Below are 16,385 nucleotides of genomic sequence, written 5' to 3'. Positions count from 1 at the left end.
TACAGCACTGTAAGTACAAATTTAAACATCAAAGTACTGTAAACCTAAATCAACTTAAACTTAAAAGTGGGATTTTCAGCATTACATCTTTTTGTGGGAAAAATGTCACTGTTTCAGTTCTGTTGCATTGTTTTAAGAAATAGAGCTGAAATCATTTCACTAGGAAAAATTAGTATTAAAGTTAGTAGTCAGTGTGACGGGAGAGTGTTACTGGGTCAAAAAATATACATAAAACTCTATCATGTTCCAGTATGCAAATGCAGACCATGTAAAACAAGTTTATTAGGGGAAGGGATCATATAGGGTTCTGGCTGTTTCCAATTTTGAAGTGTCTGAATTCAGTATCAGAAAACAAGGAAATTTGTGAGATCCTGCTGGTGCTGTTTGTTAGCAGTTTCCTCCCTAACAGTAGTGCCCACAAACAAAGGCAGTTTTTAAAGTGTTACTAGCTCTCCACCCCTTGTAGAGAATCTTTATCTTGCTAAATATGAGTAAGTAAACCAGGTCTATGAAGGACACACTCATTTCTTCTTCAATAACCATTTTATCCTGGTTGTAAACTAATCCTTTCTTTATTTCTTTATCACTGCTATTTATTACAGAAAGCTTTCTAGAAAATGCAATAAAATGGATGGCTCTCAAATGCATTATGTATTTTAAAGGCATGTTCACTTGGTCATGTCACCCACAGAAAGACACTAAGCGTTACTTATTTGTGAATTTTGGTCATTTTTCACAGCTCAAGTACTGAATAGACATTGTGGTTTTGCCCTCAACAAAATCTAACATAAGTCTTTGGCTCTTCTGTATAACACCACCTGTTCTCACTCATGGCTTTGTTTTCACTCTGCATATGTTTAAATGTGAGGCAATAGTATGCTGTACTTACAGAATTAATTTGATTTATTAGATGAGTCACTTGCAATATAAATTGAAAGCTTGACTTGTACAATAAATAAAGATTACAGCTCTATTTCTGGAAAGTTATAGAGAGCTATAGCTATAAGTTATAGCCTTAAGGAATTTGGAAACCACAGACAGACGTTGGCAGTTTTATAAGAAATAATGTGTTAAATACATCAGCTACCTTTGTAGTTTTTAACTACTGCAGTATAAATGAGGTTAAAAATTACATGCTATTTTTTTTTTTTTGGTGTCTTATTTATAGCCTACCGGTAAACCTCCCATAACTACCACACCTTTAAAACTGCACATTTACATGCCTAATTTTTGTTATTTCACTAGTTTGAAATTGAAAGTGTAGAATTGTGTTTGCCTCAGATAGACCAGTAAAAAGATGTGTATGATAATGTAGTAATGAATGTCCCTAAGATGAGCTGACCTCATACTGAGAACCACACAGGTGTTGCATACAGTGTTTGGGAAGCTAATTTTCCACTCTAACTTGTTAAGCTACAACTCATGTAGCAAACTGATGTTGGCTTAATGTCTATTTTGGGTGGCTATGTTGGCTCTCCCTATAAAGCTCTGGCCCAATGTTGGGTTAGCAGTATTTTCAATAACAACCATGCCAATGGTGGGCCAACACTGGCAAAGGAGCACATTTCATAACAACCCTGCCTAACTTGGGCCAACGTTGGCAAGGTGGTCTTAAAGGTGACAGAAAGTCTGTGAGCCCTGGTAACCCTTTGGCCCAAAAGAATGGCTGACCTGGGAATGTACTGAATGAAAATAGCTAAGCTACAGCCAAACTACTCTTCTGATAAAACAGCTAACTACACTACAAGCTAAGAAAAAGTAGATTACAAAGCATTTTGTTGCGCTACACTGCTACTTATTGAAAAACTAGCAGGTACTGGAACAACTCAGCTACTGCCATGCTAGTAAAATGTAAACTACAACTAGCAACGCTGCTAGTTTACATTTACTGGAGTTGCTCTTTAAAGCAATGGACTAGCCCTAAAGAGGGCTTAGGGAGAAAGGGCAAATCGACAACGGCGTTTTAAAACCAGTACTGAAACGCGCTGTTGAATGTGTGTAAGTCCTCTCTGCTCTCAGTTCACTGGTCCCACCGCTCTGCACATAAAATACCAGACACAGAGAAGAGGAACCAGATATATTCGCCATACTTGAGGAAATTTACTGAAGGTGGTATTAAAGTGAAGGGAGAGGGGAGATACATGGTGTAAATGTTCATTTCTCGTTCCCACAGTCCATAACAACTTCGCGAATGAACTTGATGTTGAAATCCCAGAACCGGTATAAAATACACTGGGCACAGCATTACAACGCTTCGAGTGACTTGTCTTATCGCGATACTCGCAAATCTCGCGAGATACAGAAAGCTTCCTCCTGGTTGGAGAGCTGTTTCCTGTACCGGATTTTTTTTTTTTTTCTGCAAAATTTCAATAAGTGTTTTCACGGAATTTTGAGCACAAGTCACGCATCGACAGGACAGCCCCTGGGATGAGTTAATGCTGCAATCCCGCGGTGAAAAGGAGGGATCAGCTGTGCTAGGACAGAGGCCTAAAAGCTGTCAACTGTCCGAAGACGCTTCCTATAGGAGCCAGGGCCGCGGCGAGTCAGGCTCCAGTCTCTACTGGGAGAGCTTTGATAAATATTACAGACATGACTTCGTCTCAAAACTTGTTCCAGCTCATACACTAGACCATTTTGCTGTCAGAGAGGTTTTCCGACCGACCAATGCTTACCTGTGTGTGTGGGAGCAGCTTGTCTTGTCTTCTTGTCATCCGCCTACTTGCCCGACTGTGACAGAACTCCGTGAGGCATGATAGACTCGAACAACTAAACCTTCTGAACAGCTAGTTTATAATATAGTTTGTCATTTTAGGGAAATTACAGTGGCGGTAACTCGTTGTCGTTGCTTTTCTCGGTAAAATAAATAAATAAATAAAAAAATATATATATACTAGTCAGCCATGGCCCCGAAGAAACCCCGACCAGTCCCACTGAACATAACGCCTACAGGAGAGGGACAACCGTCCACCAACGCTGATGCTGCCTCAGAGTGAGTATTTAACATCATACATTACATTCTATCAAATATCACCACTGTTATAGCGTCTAATCCAGGAGAACCTAATTCTGGTCTGGTTTGGTGATTTCCTGCTCTAACGCACCTGATTGAAGTGATCAGTTCATTTCCAGCTTGAATGGTGTGTAAGGGCATGCCATATCAATAGAGATGACAGCTTTTCCATTTTCAGTACTAATTCAGTATTTGCGCTACAAGCACTGGCTTGAAAACCAGTTATAAAGAAAATCACAGACCCCTTGGCTATGCTTAATGGACCACTTTGAGAAATGTTACTCTACACAACACTGCCCTCTCACATGCATGATCTGTGTTGGGATAGCCAAGATCATGCATGTTTGCGTCATAAAATACATCAGTATATACACCAGTGGATCTGATGCCAATCCAGCATTTTGAACAAATATCAAGCCTGATATAAGTACTTGGTATCAAATCGCTATGTCCTTCCATGCCAGATTAATGCATAATGTGATTTTTCCCCCCTGGTGGTTAGAGCTAATCTGGAAGCCTTGCAGAAGAAGCTAGGGGAGCTGGACCTGGATGAGCAGCAGAGGAAGCGTCTCGAAGCCTTCCTCACCCAGAAGGCTCAGGTGGGTGAGCTGAAAGATGACGACTTTGAGCCCATCTGTGAGCTGGGTGCCGGGAACGGAGGAGTGGTCCACAAAGTACGCCACAAACCCTCCAGGCTGGTTATGGCCAGAAAGGTAAAGTATGTGTTGAGCATATGTGTTGAGTATGTGTATTCTTCTTGCTGCTGCCAAGTGGATGAAATAACTAACCATGTTCTCCATTTTACTGCAGCTTATTCATTTGGAAATCAAACCAGCCATCAGGAACCAGATTATACGTGAGCTGCAGGTGCTGCATGAGTGTAACTCACCCTACATAGTGGGCTTCTATGGAGCTTTCTACAGTGATGGGGAGATCAGTATCTGTATGGAGCATATGGTGAGTGAGAAGAGTTAAGTGAAGGTGAATGTGCTAGAAGTATGTTGCTAAAAAGTGTTTAATGTTGTTAAAGATCTCAGGCCCTGGAAAAAAAAATAGCCTGGAGTGTTTTGCCTGATTTGCAGCCTTGGAGTGATGAATAAAAGTGTACTATTCAACTGTAACAGAGGTGAAAAATATAATTGTTGATCTTTTTCAGGATGGAGGCTCGCTAGATCAGGTACTAAAAGAAGCTAGAAGAATTCCAGAGGAAATCCTGGGCAAAGTTAGTATTGCAGTGAGTATCATTCTGTTCTGCTCATTATTAACTAGTCCAAGCATCACATAATCATAAGAATTGTTCCTTTTCTTGCTTATGCTTTTTACTAACTCATATGGAGCCATAGTTTAAGATGCAGGTTAGAAAGGATCTCTGCAGGTGTTTATTTCTTATGAGTTAAAAATGCTAAGCATCATTTGAATAAACCTGCAAGGGAATGTATTAGAAATATATGGGATCAGAAAGATCCTTAGATGCATCATGATTCTCTCTTGATTGATACACAAAATATCATAAACCAATGTAAACCTAAATATAAACCCTTTCTTTTGGTTGATAAATGTCCATAACAATAAATATTTAAGATGAATAATTGAAAAAGCAATGCAGTCTGCACACTGAATGAAAACCAGACCACAAAGGTCTATCAAAAAACATATTTATTATTTTAGACTTGCATAGTGAAAAACGTGCTAAGATCAGTGAGTTAAAACAGACCAGTGAGCAGCCCATAGCTTTCTTCAGTGCTCTTCACTGATCTTTGCACTTTTTTACAATGCAAGTCTAAAATAGTAAACATATTTTGATAGACCTTTGCGGTCTGGTTTTCATTCATGCCTTGGATTTTAAATATTTTCTTGCTTTACGCACCTGAGGACATATTTATTTCATTTGAGCGCAACTATCCCTCTTCCTTGCATGATGAATAATTGAAAACATCAAGCTTAATGTTTTTCATCATGGATTAAACTGATAGTATATTTTAAAAGTAGCAACTGATTATAGTGGAAAAAACATAATGCAGTTTATAGACATAAAAATGAAGACGCATTAAATAAATAAAGATTTGATTTATAATCGCTGTGTGAACCAAAAGCTAATCTGATTGTGAAATCTAATTCAAAGTACTGATGTACTGTTTGATTCTTTCACTTATGGCAAATATAATTTAATTATAATTGAATGTGTCTTATGCATGAAAGCTTTCATTTATTAGAAAATACTCTGTAAATAATGACTTGCCTCATTTGGTCAAGACAGTGAAGAAAGAAAGACTATATTGAGTGTTTGGCCCTTATTTAAAATGGATTTATTTATTTGTTCCACAGGTACTCAGAGGACTTGCCTATCTACGGGAGAAGCACCAAATTATGCACCGAGGTATTTTTGGAGGAACATTCCAAAGCAATGTTTGTGAATCTGCATGCATGTACATGTGCAAGTTGATACACTATTGCTCAGGCAGGAAATGAGCATATTGATACACATCATTTAGACATATTCTAATCGTTTCAGTGCTATGAGTAGATTATTTGACCTGATATGTTATACATATACTATATAATCTGTATAAGATGCATATCAAATTATATATTTATACATCATTTAAACATATGATCAGCATATGGATTTGAAAATTAATAAGCATTGGACAGTTTTTACTGAAACTCTTCTCTGTCCATGATAAGTACATTTGCATTTGCAGCAACTCCAAACCGGGCCTTCAACAGAAAATATTTCTATAATAGTAAAAAAAAAAAAAAAAAAAAAAAAATCTTTTTGTAAAACAAGATAACCATGCATGCCCAAGTATTATCTCTGAATCTAGTAATAGGAAACCTGGTGAACCTATTCAATAGGCCAGATTTTGTTTAAAGCAATTTTTTCTGGGCAGCAGAAGTTTGTTTGTTTGTACATATGTTTTTCATTTTGTAACAAATGTATTGATATTTTGTGATATGGCAATATCACGGCACCCCAGGCATTGAATTTGTTAAATTTCCTCAGCAACTCATCTGATTAAACATAAATACACATGGATAGACAAACCAGGTGGAGTAGAATTTGGAAAATACAATTGGTATATTGGATGGTAATTGCAATACTAGGGTGCCTCCAGGGGAAAATAGCTAAGCTGACACACTGACATATTAACATACGTCATTGTAGTTTGGTTTCAGCAAGGATACTGTCAGCGAGCAACAGCCCACCAAACTGGCCTTTTGAGATGCATTCAAACTGTCATCAAGAAGTATGAAGAAACTGGACAAGTTGTGGGCAGAATAATACAGTGGAAGGTCCAAAAAACTGTCTGCATCTTAAAGGTCATTTCCTTAAGGGACAGAAACAAATCCAGTCAAATGCTTTCTTGGCATCTGGCAGAGTCACCTGGCACCAAAGTCAATGTGAGAAGTTGTCTTACAAGAAATGGTCTTAAAGGGCGTGTTGTAGAAAGACAAAGTAGAAAAAATGTAGTACATTAAATGCCACAAAGCATGGCATAGAAGAACCAGAAGATTTATTTAGAAGAAGAAGAATGAGGAGAAGTGTTATTTATATGTATCTCCATACAGATACATTTGAGATGCCAGTATGTCAGAAAAAACTTGAGATTCCTGTCTAATTGTTTATGAAACATGGAGGTGGCTTTGTCATGGTCTGGGGTGCATTTCAACCAATGATGCAGGGGATCTGTTCAAAAATAATAGATGATAAGTAATAGAGCAGCATACTATAACGACTACCCAAACACAATTAAGACCTTCTTGGAGTGGAAGTCCAATGGGACACGTACAGTATTAAGTCATCCACCTCAAAACCCTGACCTCAACATAACTGAAGCTGCGTGGGAGCCTTTGGAAGGAGAAGAGCAGCCAAGTGCTTTATATGAAAGTTGGAAGAATGTACCACAGCACTACTTCATTATGTATTCTAAAAGATTCTAAATAACTAAACAAACAAACAAAAAAATTCCAAAAAACATTTGCTATTAAGATAAATTGCACTAAAAATAATTGTCTCAGATGGCCTAGGATTTCTACACAGGATTTTACATATAGTATAGTTTAATGGGTCTTGTTACTTAAAAGATTGTTTTATTTTAATACTAAAAACTGGAGTAAGTCCTGATTGGTGCTTCAAAACAAGTCTGTTTTTAGGGTAAGAATTACTATTCAAGTTGATGTCCTTCACATACACTATATTACCAAAAGTATTCGGTCACCTGCCTTGAGTCACATATGAACTTAAGTGCCATCCCATTCCTAACCCATAGGGTTCAATACGATGTCGGTCCACCTTTTGCAGCTATTACAGCTTCAACTCTTCTGGGAAGGCTGTCCACAAGGTTGAGGAGTGTGTTTATAGGAATTTTTGACCATTCTTCCAAAAGCCCATTGGTGAGGTCACACACTGATGTTGGTCGAGAAGGCCTGGCTCTCAGTCTCCGCTCTAATTCATCCCAAAGGTGTTCTGTCGGGTTCAGGTCAGGACTCTGTGCAGGCCAGTCAAGTTCATCCACACCAGACTCTGTCATCCATGTCTTTATGGACCTTGTTTTGTGCACTGGTGCACAGTCATGTTGGAAGAGGAAGGGGCCCGCTCCAAACTGTTCCCACAAGGTTGGGAGAATGGAATTGTCCAAAATGTTTTGGTATCCTGAAGCATTCAAAGTTCCTTTCACTGGAACTAAGGGGCCAAGCCCAACTCCTGAAAAACAACCCCACACCATAATTCCTCCTCCACCAAATTTCACACTCGGCACAATGCAGTCCGAAATGTACCGTTCTCCTGGCAACCTCCAAACCCAGACTCGTCCATCAGATTGCCAGATGGAAAAGCGTGATTCATTACTCCAGAGAACGCGTCTCCACTGCTCTAGAGTCCAGTGGTGGCGTGCTTTACACCACTGCATCCGACGCTTTGCATTGCACTTGGTGATGTGTGGCTTGGATGCAGCTGCTCGGCCATGGAAACCCATTCCATGAAGCTCTCTGCGTACTGTACTTGGGCTAATCTGAAGGTCACATGAAGTTTGGAGCTCTGTAGCAATTGACTGTGAAGAAAGTCGACGACCTCTTTGCACTATGCGCTTCAGCATCCACTGACCCCTCTCCGTCAGTTTACGTGGCCTACCACTTCGTGGCTGAGTTGCTGTTGTTCCCAAACTCTTCCATTTTGTTATGATAAAGCTGACAGTTGCCTGTGGAATATTTAGGAGCGAGGAAATTTCACGACTGGATTTGTTGCACAGGTGGCATCCTATGACAGTTCCACGCTGGAATTCACTGAGCTCCTGAGAGCGGCCCATTCTTTCACAAATGTTGGTAAAAACAGTCTGCATGCCTAAGTGCTTGATTTTATACACCTGTGGCCAGTCCAAGTGATTAGGACACCTGATTCTGATCATTTGGATGGGTGACCGAATACTTTTGGTAATATAGTGTAGCTTGTACGGTAAAATGAAAATTAGTTTTTAATGCTTTTGTGTTGCCTGTTGGTTGCCAGCTGTGGTTGCCGATCAGAAATCAGTGTAAACAAGATTAGAACTATTTGGAAACTCCAAATGGCAAAACTTTTGGCTTATAGGTTGAAATACTCCTGAAAATGTGGTGGGTTTTTACTGGAAAGTTGTGGGAATAGAAGCTAAAGGCCAGCTTGCATTTCACACATTAAGGCTGCCCAGAGGGCTTTATTCATCACTCTCCTTTTTATCCCTACCCTGTTTTTGTTCTTAATATTTTTTCTGATGATGTAAGTTTTTTTTTTTGTCCAAAAATTTCCTGGCCCACTAACATTTAAACATATTTATGATATGTTGCATTTGTATTAAATCACTTATTATGCTTCATCCAAAGTTTTACAAGCACAAATACTTGTGTATTTGTATCACTGTGATGTTTGTCTTCACATTCTATGATGCATGACCATCTAATACATGAAAAATAGCAATGCAAATGGTGGCTGTGAAATAATGTTAGTAAGGTGACCATGAAGTTACAATTGCTATATTTCCAAAGGGTATCCAGGTGATAACCCTCATTTAAATAAGAAAATTATTAACGTCTTCCTTTAGTTGGCTGTGGAGTGCCTAGCTGCACTTTTCTAGTAGCCATTGGTTAAAGTTTTGCCTTCTTTGAGTGACACTGTGAAACAGGGCTATAAGTGAACTCAAAATGGCTGACTGGACGTCGCTGAGGCTGTGTAAGGGTTTGGAGGCCAGGTTAGAGCTGAACAAGCTCATGAGGGACACCCAGGTCTGTAGCTGTGCTGTTGTGACTCGGAGAGTCAGCATGCGAGTGCAGAACTGTCTGGGAGCCAGGCTGGTAATTATGGCTTTGCAGATGTGATTATATGGCAGCCGCGCCCTGCAACCCCCTCTATTCTTATTTTTGCATCACCTCTCTTTCCTGCTTGTTTATCGAGTCCCTTTGAACTCTCCTTTGGAAAGCTGAGCTGGATGGGGGTCTTATGGAGGACACACAACAGGTTATAACTCAGTATAGAACATAACTGTTGGCTGGAGAAGTTGTCAGACTACTTGCTTGTAACTACTGTGTAGGGATGCACAAATTTGGTTCTAATTCCAAGTGTTGAACTTAGTACTGATAACTGCATTTCTGTTATAATGTCTCAAGGCAAAAAGATATTGTATGTGTGTCATTAAAACATATAATTTATTTCTCCTACAAGGGCAATAAAAAGGTGAAAATGTAGCCATGCGTGTTTGCCATCAGAGGCAGTTGCATTTTGTGAGCTATACAGGCTTGCTTATGCAGGGCTGCTTGTGAAATGTTTTTCTGGTCGAATACTTGGCACAGAATAGGATGCCTGGAGTGAAGCTGGAGGAAAAGGGCCAGGTGGTGGGATTTGAGCCTTGGCACTCTTAGCCTCCCTACTCCTCCTTATCCCTTTTCATCCCTCCATTTCACCTACATTCGCTCTCTCTGTTGTGCTTTGGCTCCTGCAGACGTGAAGCCCTCCAACATCCTGGTGAACTCGCGCGGTGAAATCAAGCTGTGCGACTTTGGCGTGAGCGGCCAGCTCATCGACTCCATGGCCAATTCCTTTGTGGGAACACGCTCGTACATGTCGGTGAGTCAGGCCTCTCTCTCTTCCCCCACCCTCCCAGTCCTGCCCCTGCCCTTGCCAGAAACCAAGCCCATGCCCAGCAACGCAGTATGGGGTGCGGAGGCTGCCACTGCTTGCTCGGCCCAGTCCTGCATTTTTGACGCTATTTCGACTGTTTGTAATTTTACTTTTTCCTGCCTTGACAGCCGGAGAGGCTCCAGGGCACTCACTATTCGGTGCAGTCGGATGTGTGGAGCATGGGCCTGTCACTGGTAGAGCTGGCCATCGGCCGCTACCCCATCCCCCCGCCTGACGCCAAGGAGCTGGAGGCCATTTTTGGGCGACCCGTGCTGGATGGAGCAGGGACAGAGGGACACAGCACATCCCCAAGACCTAGACCTCCAGGACGCCCCATTAGTGGTGAGAGTACACAGCTGTCCTTCATTAATCCATTACTAAAGCAAATTAGTTCTTAATTAATTTAGGCAATTCAGTAATTTAACTTATCCTAATTATTATAACAGTATTGGTGAATAATTGCAAAAATTATGATATATTCCTTACATTTTTGTTTGCTACATTCATAATGGCTGGATCTGTAATTATTTGATCTCTGTAATAAAACACCTGCTACTGTCCATGGTGTACCAGATACACCTTGGAGATTACTATAGAAATATAAAGCTATATAGAGATTATAGAACTATAAAGTATAAGGCAATTTAGTTGACTCATGTGAAATGCTTTTCCCCAAAGGACATGGAATGGACAGCAGGCCGGCCATGGCTATATTTGAGCTACTGGACTACATTGTCAATGAGGTCAGAGAAACTGCCTAGTGTACAGCTTTATTCCTGGTGTTTTTTCATACATTTTTTCCATTTTGCACTGCTCCTCAATATCACCTTCTTTTGCTTTTTTTTCCATCCCTCCATTTTCCACAGCCCCCACCTAAACTGCCACATGGTGTATTTACCTCAGACTTCCAGGACTTTGTGACAAAATGGTGAGTTCCACTTGTTTGGTCTCCTGTCAGAATTGGCATTTTTGGATGCATACACTTTTCCAAGGATGGATGTCACGCAAAATGGTTAGCCTGTACTCTATAGAGTGTCTTCTTTTTCTTTATTGTGCTGCTGTAATCTTACGCATTCACATGGAATCTTGGATTTAAATGAAAGAGCACAGCACAGTCATTTTGTGTCCTCTATTTTTCAATGATAAAAGGCTATAGTTTTGTGGTCACATTGCTCTCTACCCAAGGGGATTTCATTTTGACTCTCTTTGTTGTTTCACAGCCTCATCAAGAACCCTGCTGACAGAGCTGACCTGAAGATGTTGATGGTGCTTGTTGTCTTTTTTCCTTTTCTGGTGGCTATAAATGATGAGTTGATATAAAGCAACCTACTTATTTTAAACACTAGCCATTACATTCACATACTGAATGATACCATGCTTGTCATAATTTACCCTATAGTTAGTCATGTGAGTTGGGGTCATAGTAGTAACCATAACATTTATGTTTCAGAAGAGTTGAATTGATCACTTGTCACTTATTGATAGTGCTTTGCATTTAAATATATAATAAGGTGTTTCTCAAGGCCTTATCCTCTTTTGCTGTTGCAGGGCCACACGTTTATCAAGCGTGCAGAAGTGGATGAGGTGGACTTTGCTGGTTGGTTATGCAGAACCATGGGCCTGAATCAGCCAAGCACTCCAACTCGCACCTCTGAATGAACCTCAGTCCAGCCACGTACACCGTCCCCATCACCCTCTCTGCGCTTTCCTCTTCTCCCCTCTGTTCTTTTTCCCTGCTTGTTAAGCCTGGTCAGGCCAACTCACTTCCCCTTGTTCCTCCTCACTTACTCTATTGTTGCCGCAGGGCTTTCTGCAGGTACTAGTTTATGAGAGGTCATCTTTGTCATTGGTACAATTGTCCATTTAATTGGATTTAGGTTCAGACATGTCTTGCCTTGCATTAACAGCATATTTAAGATCTCAGAGCAGTTATTTGGGAATGTTACAGGTATGGCATTAGAGCACTGGGTGTATACTGTATAATGCATATTTTTACTATGATTTTTCAGGTGTCATATTTTGCAGTGATCGTGTAATGGTGTCGCTGCATAAAAACAGCAGTCTGGTTAAATGTTCTGTTTCAGAAGATACATTTCTATTCTACTCTATCTTGTGTTGAACAGTTTTAAACCAAAGAGGGCTTCTGCAGATCACACTGATAATGATTTTCTGGTAATTTATGGGCTGGATACATCTATAAAGATGAATGAATTCATGAAGCTGAACTGCTACTCCTACATACATCTATGTAGGTATACACAAAGTCTGAGACATTGCAAGACCAGGATGTTTGGTAACATATCAGTTATTGGTTAGGTTATAAATTTGGAGATATAAACAACTTCTGGCATCTTCTGCCTTAAAGTTGTTAATTTCAAAGAAAATTAAGTATTTCCATTGTAAAACAATATGGTTATATCCCAAAATAAGGAAATACTTTGATGAACAGCCCATCTGCATTTTATCACAGAAACAAACTTGTCTTTCTGTCTGCAGTAAGAGATGTAACACGTTTTCTGTCACAAGCTATTTCTATAATATCCAGAAGGGCACTTTTACTTCCTAAATTTTTTTTTTCATGGCTGTATCTGATGCTTAGGTTTGTCATCTGAAAATTTTGTTTAATGCTGTAACTTTTTTCACCATTGGGTATTTTGGGGAAGATTTTTTTTTATGCTTTGATGTTGCATTTTTTGCCAACTAAAGACTGAGATACATTTTTGACCTATAGATAAACCAGGATTGCACTCCACATTACAGCTGACAATCCAGAGACCTTTGCATTGGAATGCACACAGACTATATCCTCAGCAAGCTCTGTTAAATATGAGTTAATAAAGAATATGTGTAGTACACAATTCACTAAGTTGTGATAAATGTGATGTACTATGCAAGCAAATGTAAATTAATATAAATACACAGTTAGTGGATGGCTGATGTAAGGTAGGAGTATAGGCCCATTGACTGCTGATAGGGCTTGGCTGTGTGTCTTTACCTTTTTCTTCAGTGTTCAGTTTCTCCAAAACAAATTGGGGCATAGTTTAGGCATAGAAAAAGTATCACATTCAGTTGAAAAAGACTATCTCTTTATGATAGTCTTTACTTTACTTTATGATATTTTCTGGGGAACTGAACATAATTATGTTGGACCTTTATTACGATCATACCTGGCATTCACCTCCAACCAAATGAATGCAGATGCACATGTGTATAAAAATATATATGCAGTACTGTACAGTGGTACTGTTTCACAGTCTTAAAAAAAATAGCCTTCTTTGGTTGTGTTTTTTTTTTCTTTTTTTGATTGGTGTAGGAAAAATTGGAAAGAGTCATTTTATTATCATATGAAATTTGTTGAATACAATTCTAATACAGGAATAAAATCATTTGTGAATCAATGTTTCCACTAAATGGGAATATTTATTTTTTGTTATAACAAGTCACTTTTGTTGGAATTTCTTTGTATCAATTACTCATTAATGAGCATGTGTTGTGTAAAGAAGGGAGACTCACTGCCAAACTACATTTTTGTCCTGTTCCAACTACCAAAAACCACACCTGAGTGAGGTAATTGCTGCCTAACATGTTGGAAGATGGATTTGCTCAGACAGACAGACTGGCTAAAGAACAGAAAACACTGGTGTAAAATATTAGAATCATTTTAAATTTCTATTTCCTTAAACTCATTATTTTTAAATTTCTGTTTCCTTGGGTTTAATTTATTTAATATCATAATGCATCCCTTTTAAATGTATCTTTCAAATGAGAAGCACCAGTTCCCTTCTCTAGATCCTACCTCTAGTCATGTCCACTTTAAATCTCAAATAATTAAAGAACTACTTAAGCACTTTTACAACATAATCTCTATCCACCACATTTGTAGTTATATGTGCGACATCACAAACAGAAATATGGCACATATTCCCATACTGAAAAAAGAAATTAAAAATATTGTTTACTGAAATCTTACTTATAATGGCGACTTTAAAAAGCATTTGTTAAGGGCAATTCTGTCATAAGGGTTTATAAAACAATGTTATGCAACATAAGTCATTCTGTTAGTTGCTTAAACATTTCTAAAAATTTAGTGGTACTGATGTGTGATCAGGCTGAACTGAGCTCCTTCTCTTTACATTTATAGGTTCGTAACCCATAACACTAGTCATACATGTAACTATGGTTCTCTGAATCCCAGATAACAGTGAGAATTACCAGCATTTGGGAGAGTAGATTTGCTCTGGGCAGAGCAGATCTTAGTATCAGGAGCCATAAGAAGGACTTTGTAGCTTAATTGCTGAAATCTGTGCAATGTGACAAGGCCACAGCAGAAAGGTGTGCAGTCGATGGCAGGGCCATCAGTGAGCAAATGCATCCTGTCCCAGAGAGATGTCTGGCTCCACCTTGGCATCACTTGAACACCACGTCTGCAGGCATCACTCTCCTAGGCATACGCGTCAACCATTATACAGTCCATTGTACTGTCCCGTTAGTCCCTAATTATGGATAAGCCCACAAAAGAAGCATCCATGAAAGGCAAACTATAAATTCTAACCTTGTAGTGCCTTGATCATTGATGCATCTGTTGTGGCATCTGCACAAACAGACTCGTATTCAAACGGTACTGAGGCTGGAGTTGAACACGGCAGTTCAACTCCTGGATCATTATCAGCCTGGAAGGCCAGTCATTGGGCTACATGGAGGGATCTGTTGAGGGACATGAGCTTCCATGCTTCGTGGTCTCAGTTCCAAAATAATCTATTTTGGCTGAGCTGTGTCTGCTGCCAGGTTGTCCATATGCCTAGAAAGTGACTTGGGCTGTTTATCAGCTTCTTCTAATCAGTCATTACCAGATGTTGCCATTTACTAGTTGCAGATGTGGCCATTTACCATGGCTAATTGTTTAGTTTGCGGCGTCTGGGCCAGATTCAGGTCTAAATCTGTCAGCTGGGCACGCTGTATAAGATGGTCAAGAAAACAGACTCTTGTCCCTGTGTTTTTGTGTTAGCAATCCAGCAACTGAAATAGGCTCAGTAGTGAACAGCTTGCTGTAGGTGTAGCCAGGGAATCAACTTGACCATGCTAGCTGAGTCCAGCTTACTTTGCAGCATCAGGGAGACCACATGGTATGGGGAGGGTGACCAATTCAATCACACTAGAAGCACATATGCATACTTAGAGGAGATGGTGCTGAAGCAATTGACCCTGGAAGGATGAGAAGTGACTGCTGCCACAGCACAGAGATATGCGGTGACTGAAGGTAACCAGGCTAGCAATGCCTAAGGGAAACCACCTCAAGGCTAGTGGGTGTCATGGAGTTCCTCAGCATTCTTCATAAAGGGCTCTATGGGAGGTTTATCAACATCTTTGGAGGACATGGAACCTGTAGCTCCAATTGTAATCACATGTTTTTATGCAGATAGCTCCATGTAGTCTGATGTGTATGAAGCATGAAGAACAAAAGATGGAAGATGGCTGTATAATAGCAATATTTATTTTAAATACTACATCATAAATCAATTTGTAACTTGTTGGAAGTTCTAGGCATTCATGCATACAAGCACAAGTAGGTACCCAGGTGTTTCTCACTGCCCCTGGCAGTTTGAAAGGGTGAAACAGACCTAAAAATATTTTTGTCCTGAAAAGGTAGTCTTACATTTTAAAGGAAAAATTATTCAGATTTGGGACTTGTAACTAAAGAATCTGTTAAAGCATGCTACAAAATTATGTTTTCATAAGTGCTAATTGGCGTTATTCAATAACTGCCTTTTAGGCTCCTATTGAAAATGAGTTTGGAATAAATAGGTTTTCTGTTCATTTATCAGTACAGTGCAATGTTTCCAGGTTCTTCACTCTTCAACCCGCATATGTTACTGATGTGGTAGGTAGGGGTAAGGTTGAAAACACACTGGAGTATTCCTTTATTGTTAAAGCATTCTTATTCCCAACGATGAAAGTTTCAAATATGTTTAACATCAAATTAAATCTAGCATTACCATTTAAAAACAAAATGATCCCTGCATTATAAATCTGCTGTTTAGGGAGCTGGACAAATGAGCAGGGGCTTTTTTCTGTGGTCAGGACTTTTGCTGTTATTTGGCTTACTATATTCTATTGAAGGAAAGAACCATATGGAATCCCACAGTGTCTTATTAGTACTTCATGGGAATGCTTCTGCTTCCCGCTGGTCTGTTGGCAGTACCCTCTGTGGCCAAAGTACGTTGATCTGTCTTT

At 39.6% G+C, this 16,385-nt stretch overlaps 1 protein-coding gene across 1 annotated transcript; it reads left to right on the top strand.

The window, feature by feature from the left end:
• The first annotated feature begins 1,662 nt into the window (after positions 1 to 1,662).
• map2k2a (mitogen-activated protein kinase kinase 2a) lies at positions 1,663 to 13,552 on the top strand. Its single transcript, XM_026920943.3, has 11 exons — positions 1,663 to 2,989; positions 3,513 to 3,723; positions 3,821 to 3,967; positions 4,167 to 4,244; positions 5,336 to 5,387; positions 9,976 to 10,100; positions 10,283 to 10,496; positions 10,833 to 10,897; positions 11,021 to 11,082; positions 11,375 to 11,420; positions 11,703 to 13,552. Exons 1-11 carry the CDS (start codon positions 2,901 to 2,903, stop codon positions 11,811 to 11,813), a joined length of 1,200 nt encoding a protein of 399 aa, XP_026776744.1. The 5' UTR covers positions 1,663 to 2,900; the 3' UTR covers positions 11,814 to 13,552.
• Positions 13,553 to 16,385: the final 2,833 nt, after the last annotated feature.

Source organism: Pangasianodon hypophthalmus, chromosome 11 (genome assembly GCF_027358585.1).
Source record: "Pangasianodon hypophthalmus isolate fPanHyp1 chromosome 11, fPanHyp1.pri, whole genome shotgun sequence".
Taxonomy (NCBI): domain Eukaryota; kingdom Metazoa; phylum Chordata; class Actinopteri; order Siluriformes; family Pangasiidae; genus Pangasianodon; species Pangasianodon hypophthalmus.
Note: the sequence above shows the minus strand (reverse complement) of the source record. Positions and strands in the feature narration are given on the sequence as shown.

Coding starts and splice junctions, on each gene's coding strand:
- map2k2a (XM_026920943.3), top strand. CDS start 2,901: ATGGCCCCGAAGAAACCCCGACCAGTCCCACTGAACATAACGCCTACA. Junction 3,724..3,820: donor GGCTGGTTATGGCCAGAAAG/GTAAAGTATGTG, acceptor ATTTTACTGCAG/CTTATTCATTTGGAAATCAA. Junction 3,968..4,166: donor GTATCTGTATGGAGCATATG/GTGAGTGAGAAG, acceptor GATCTTTTTCAG/GATGGAGGCTCGCTAGATCA.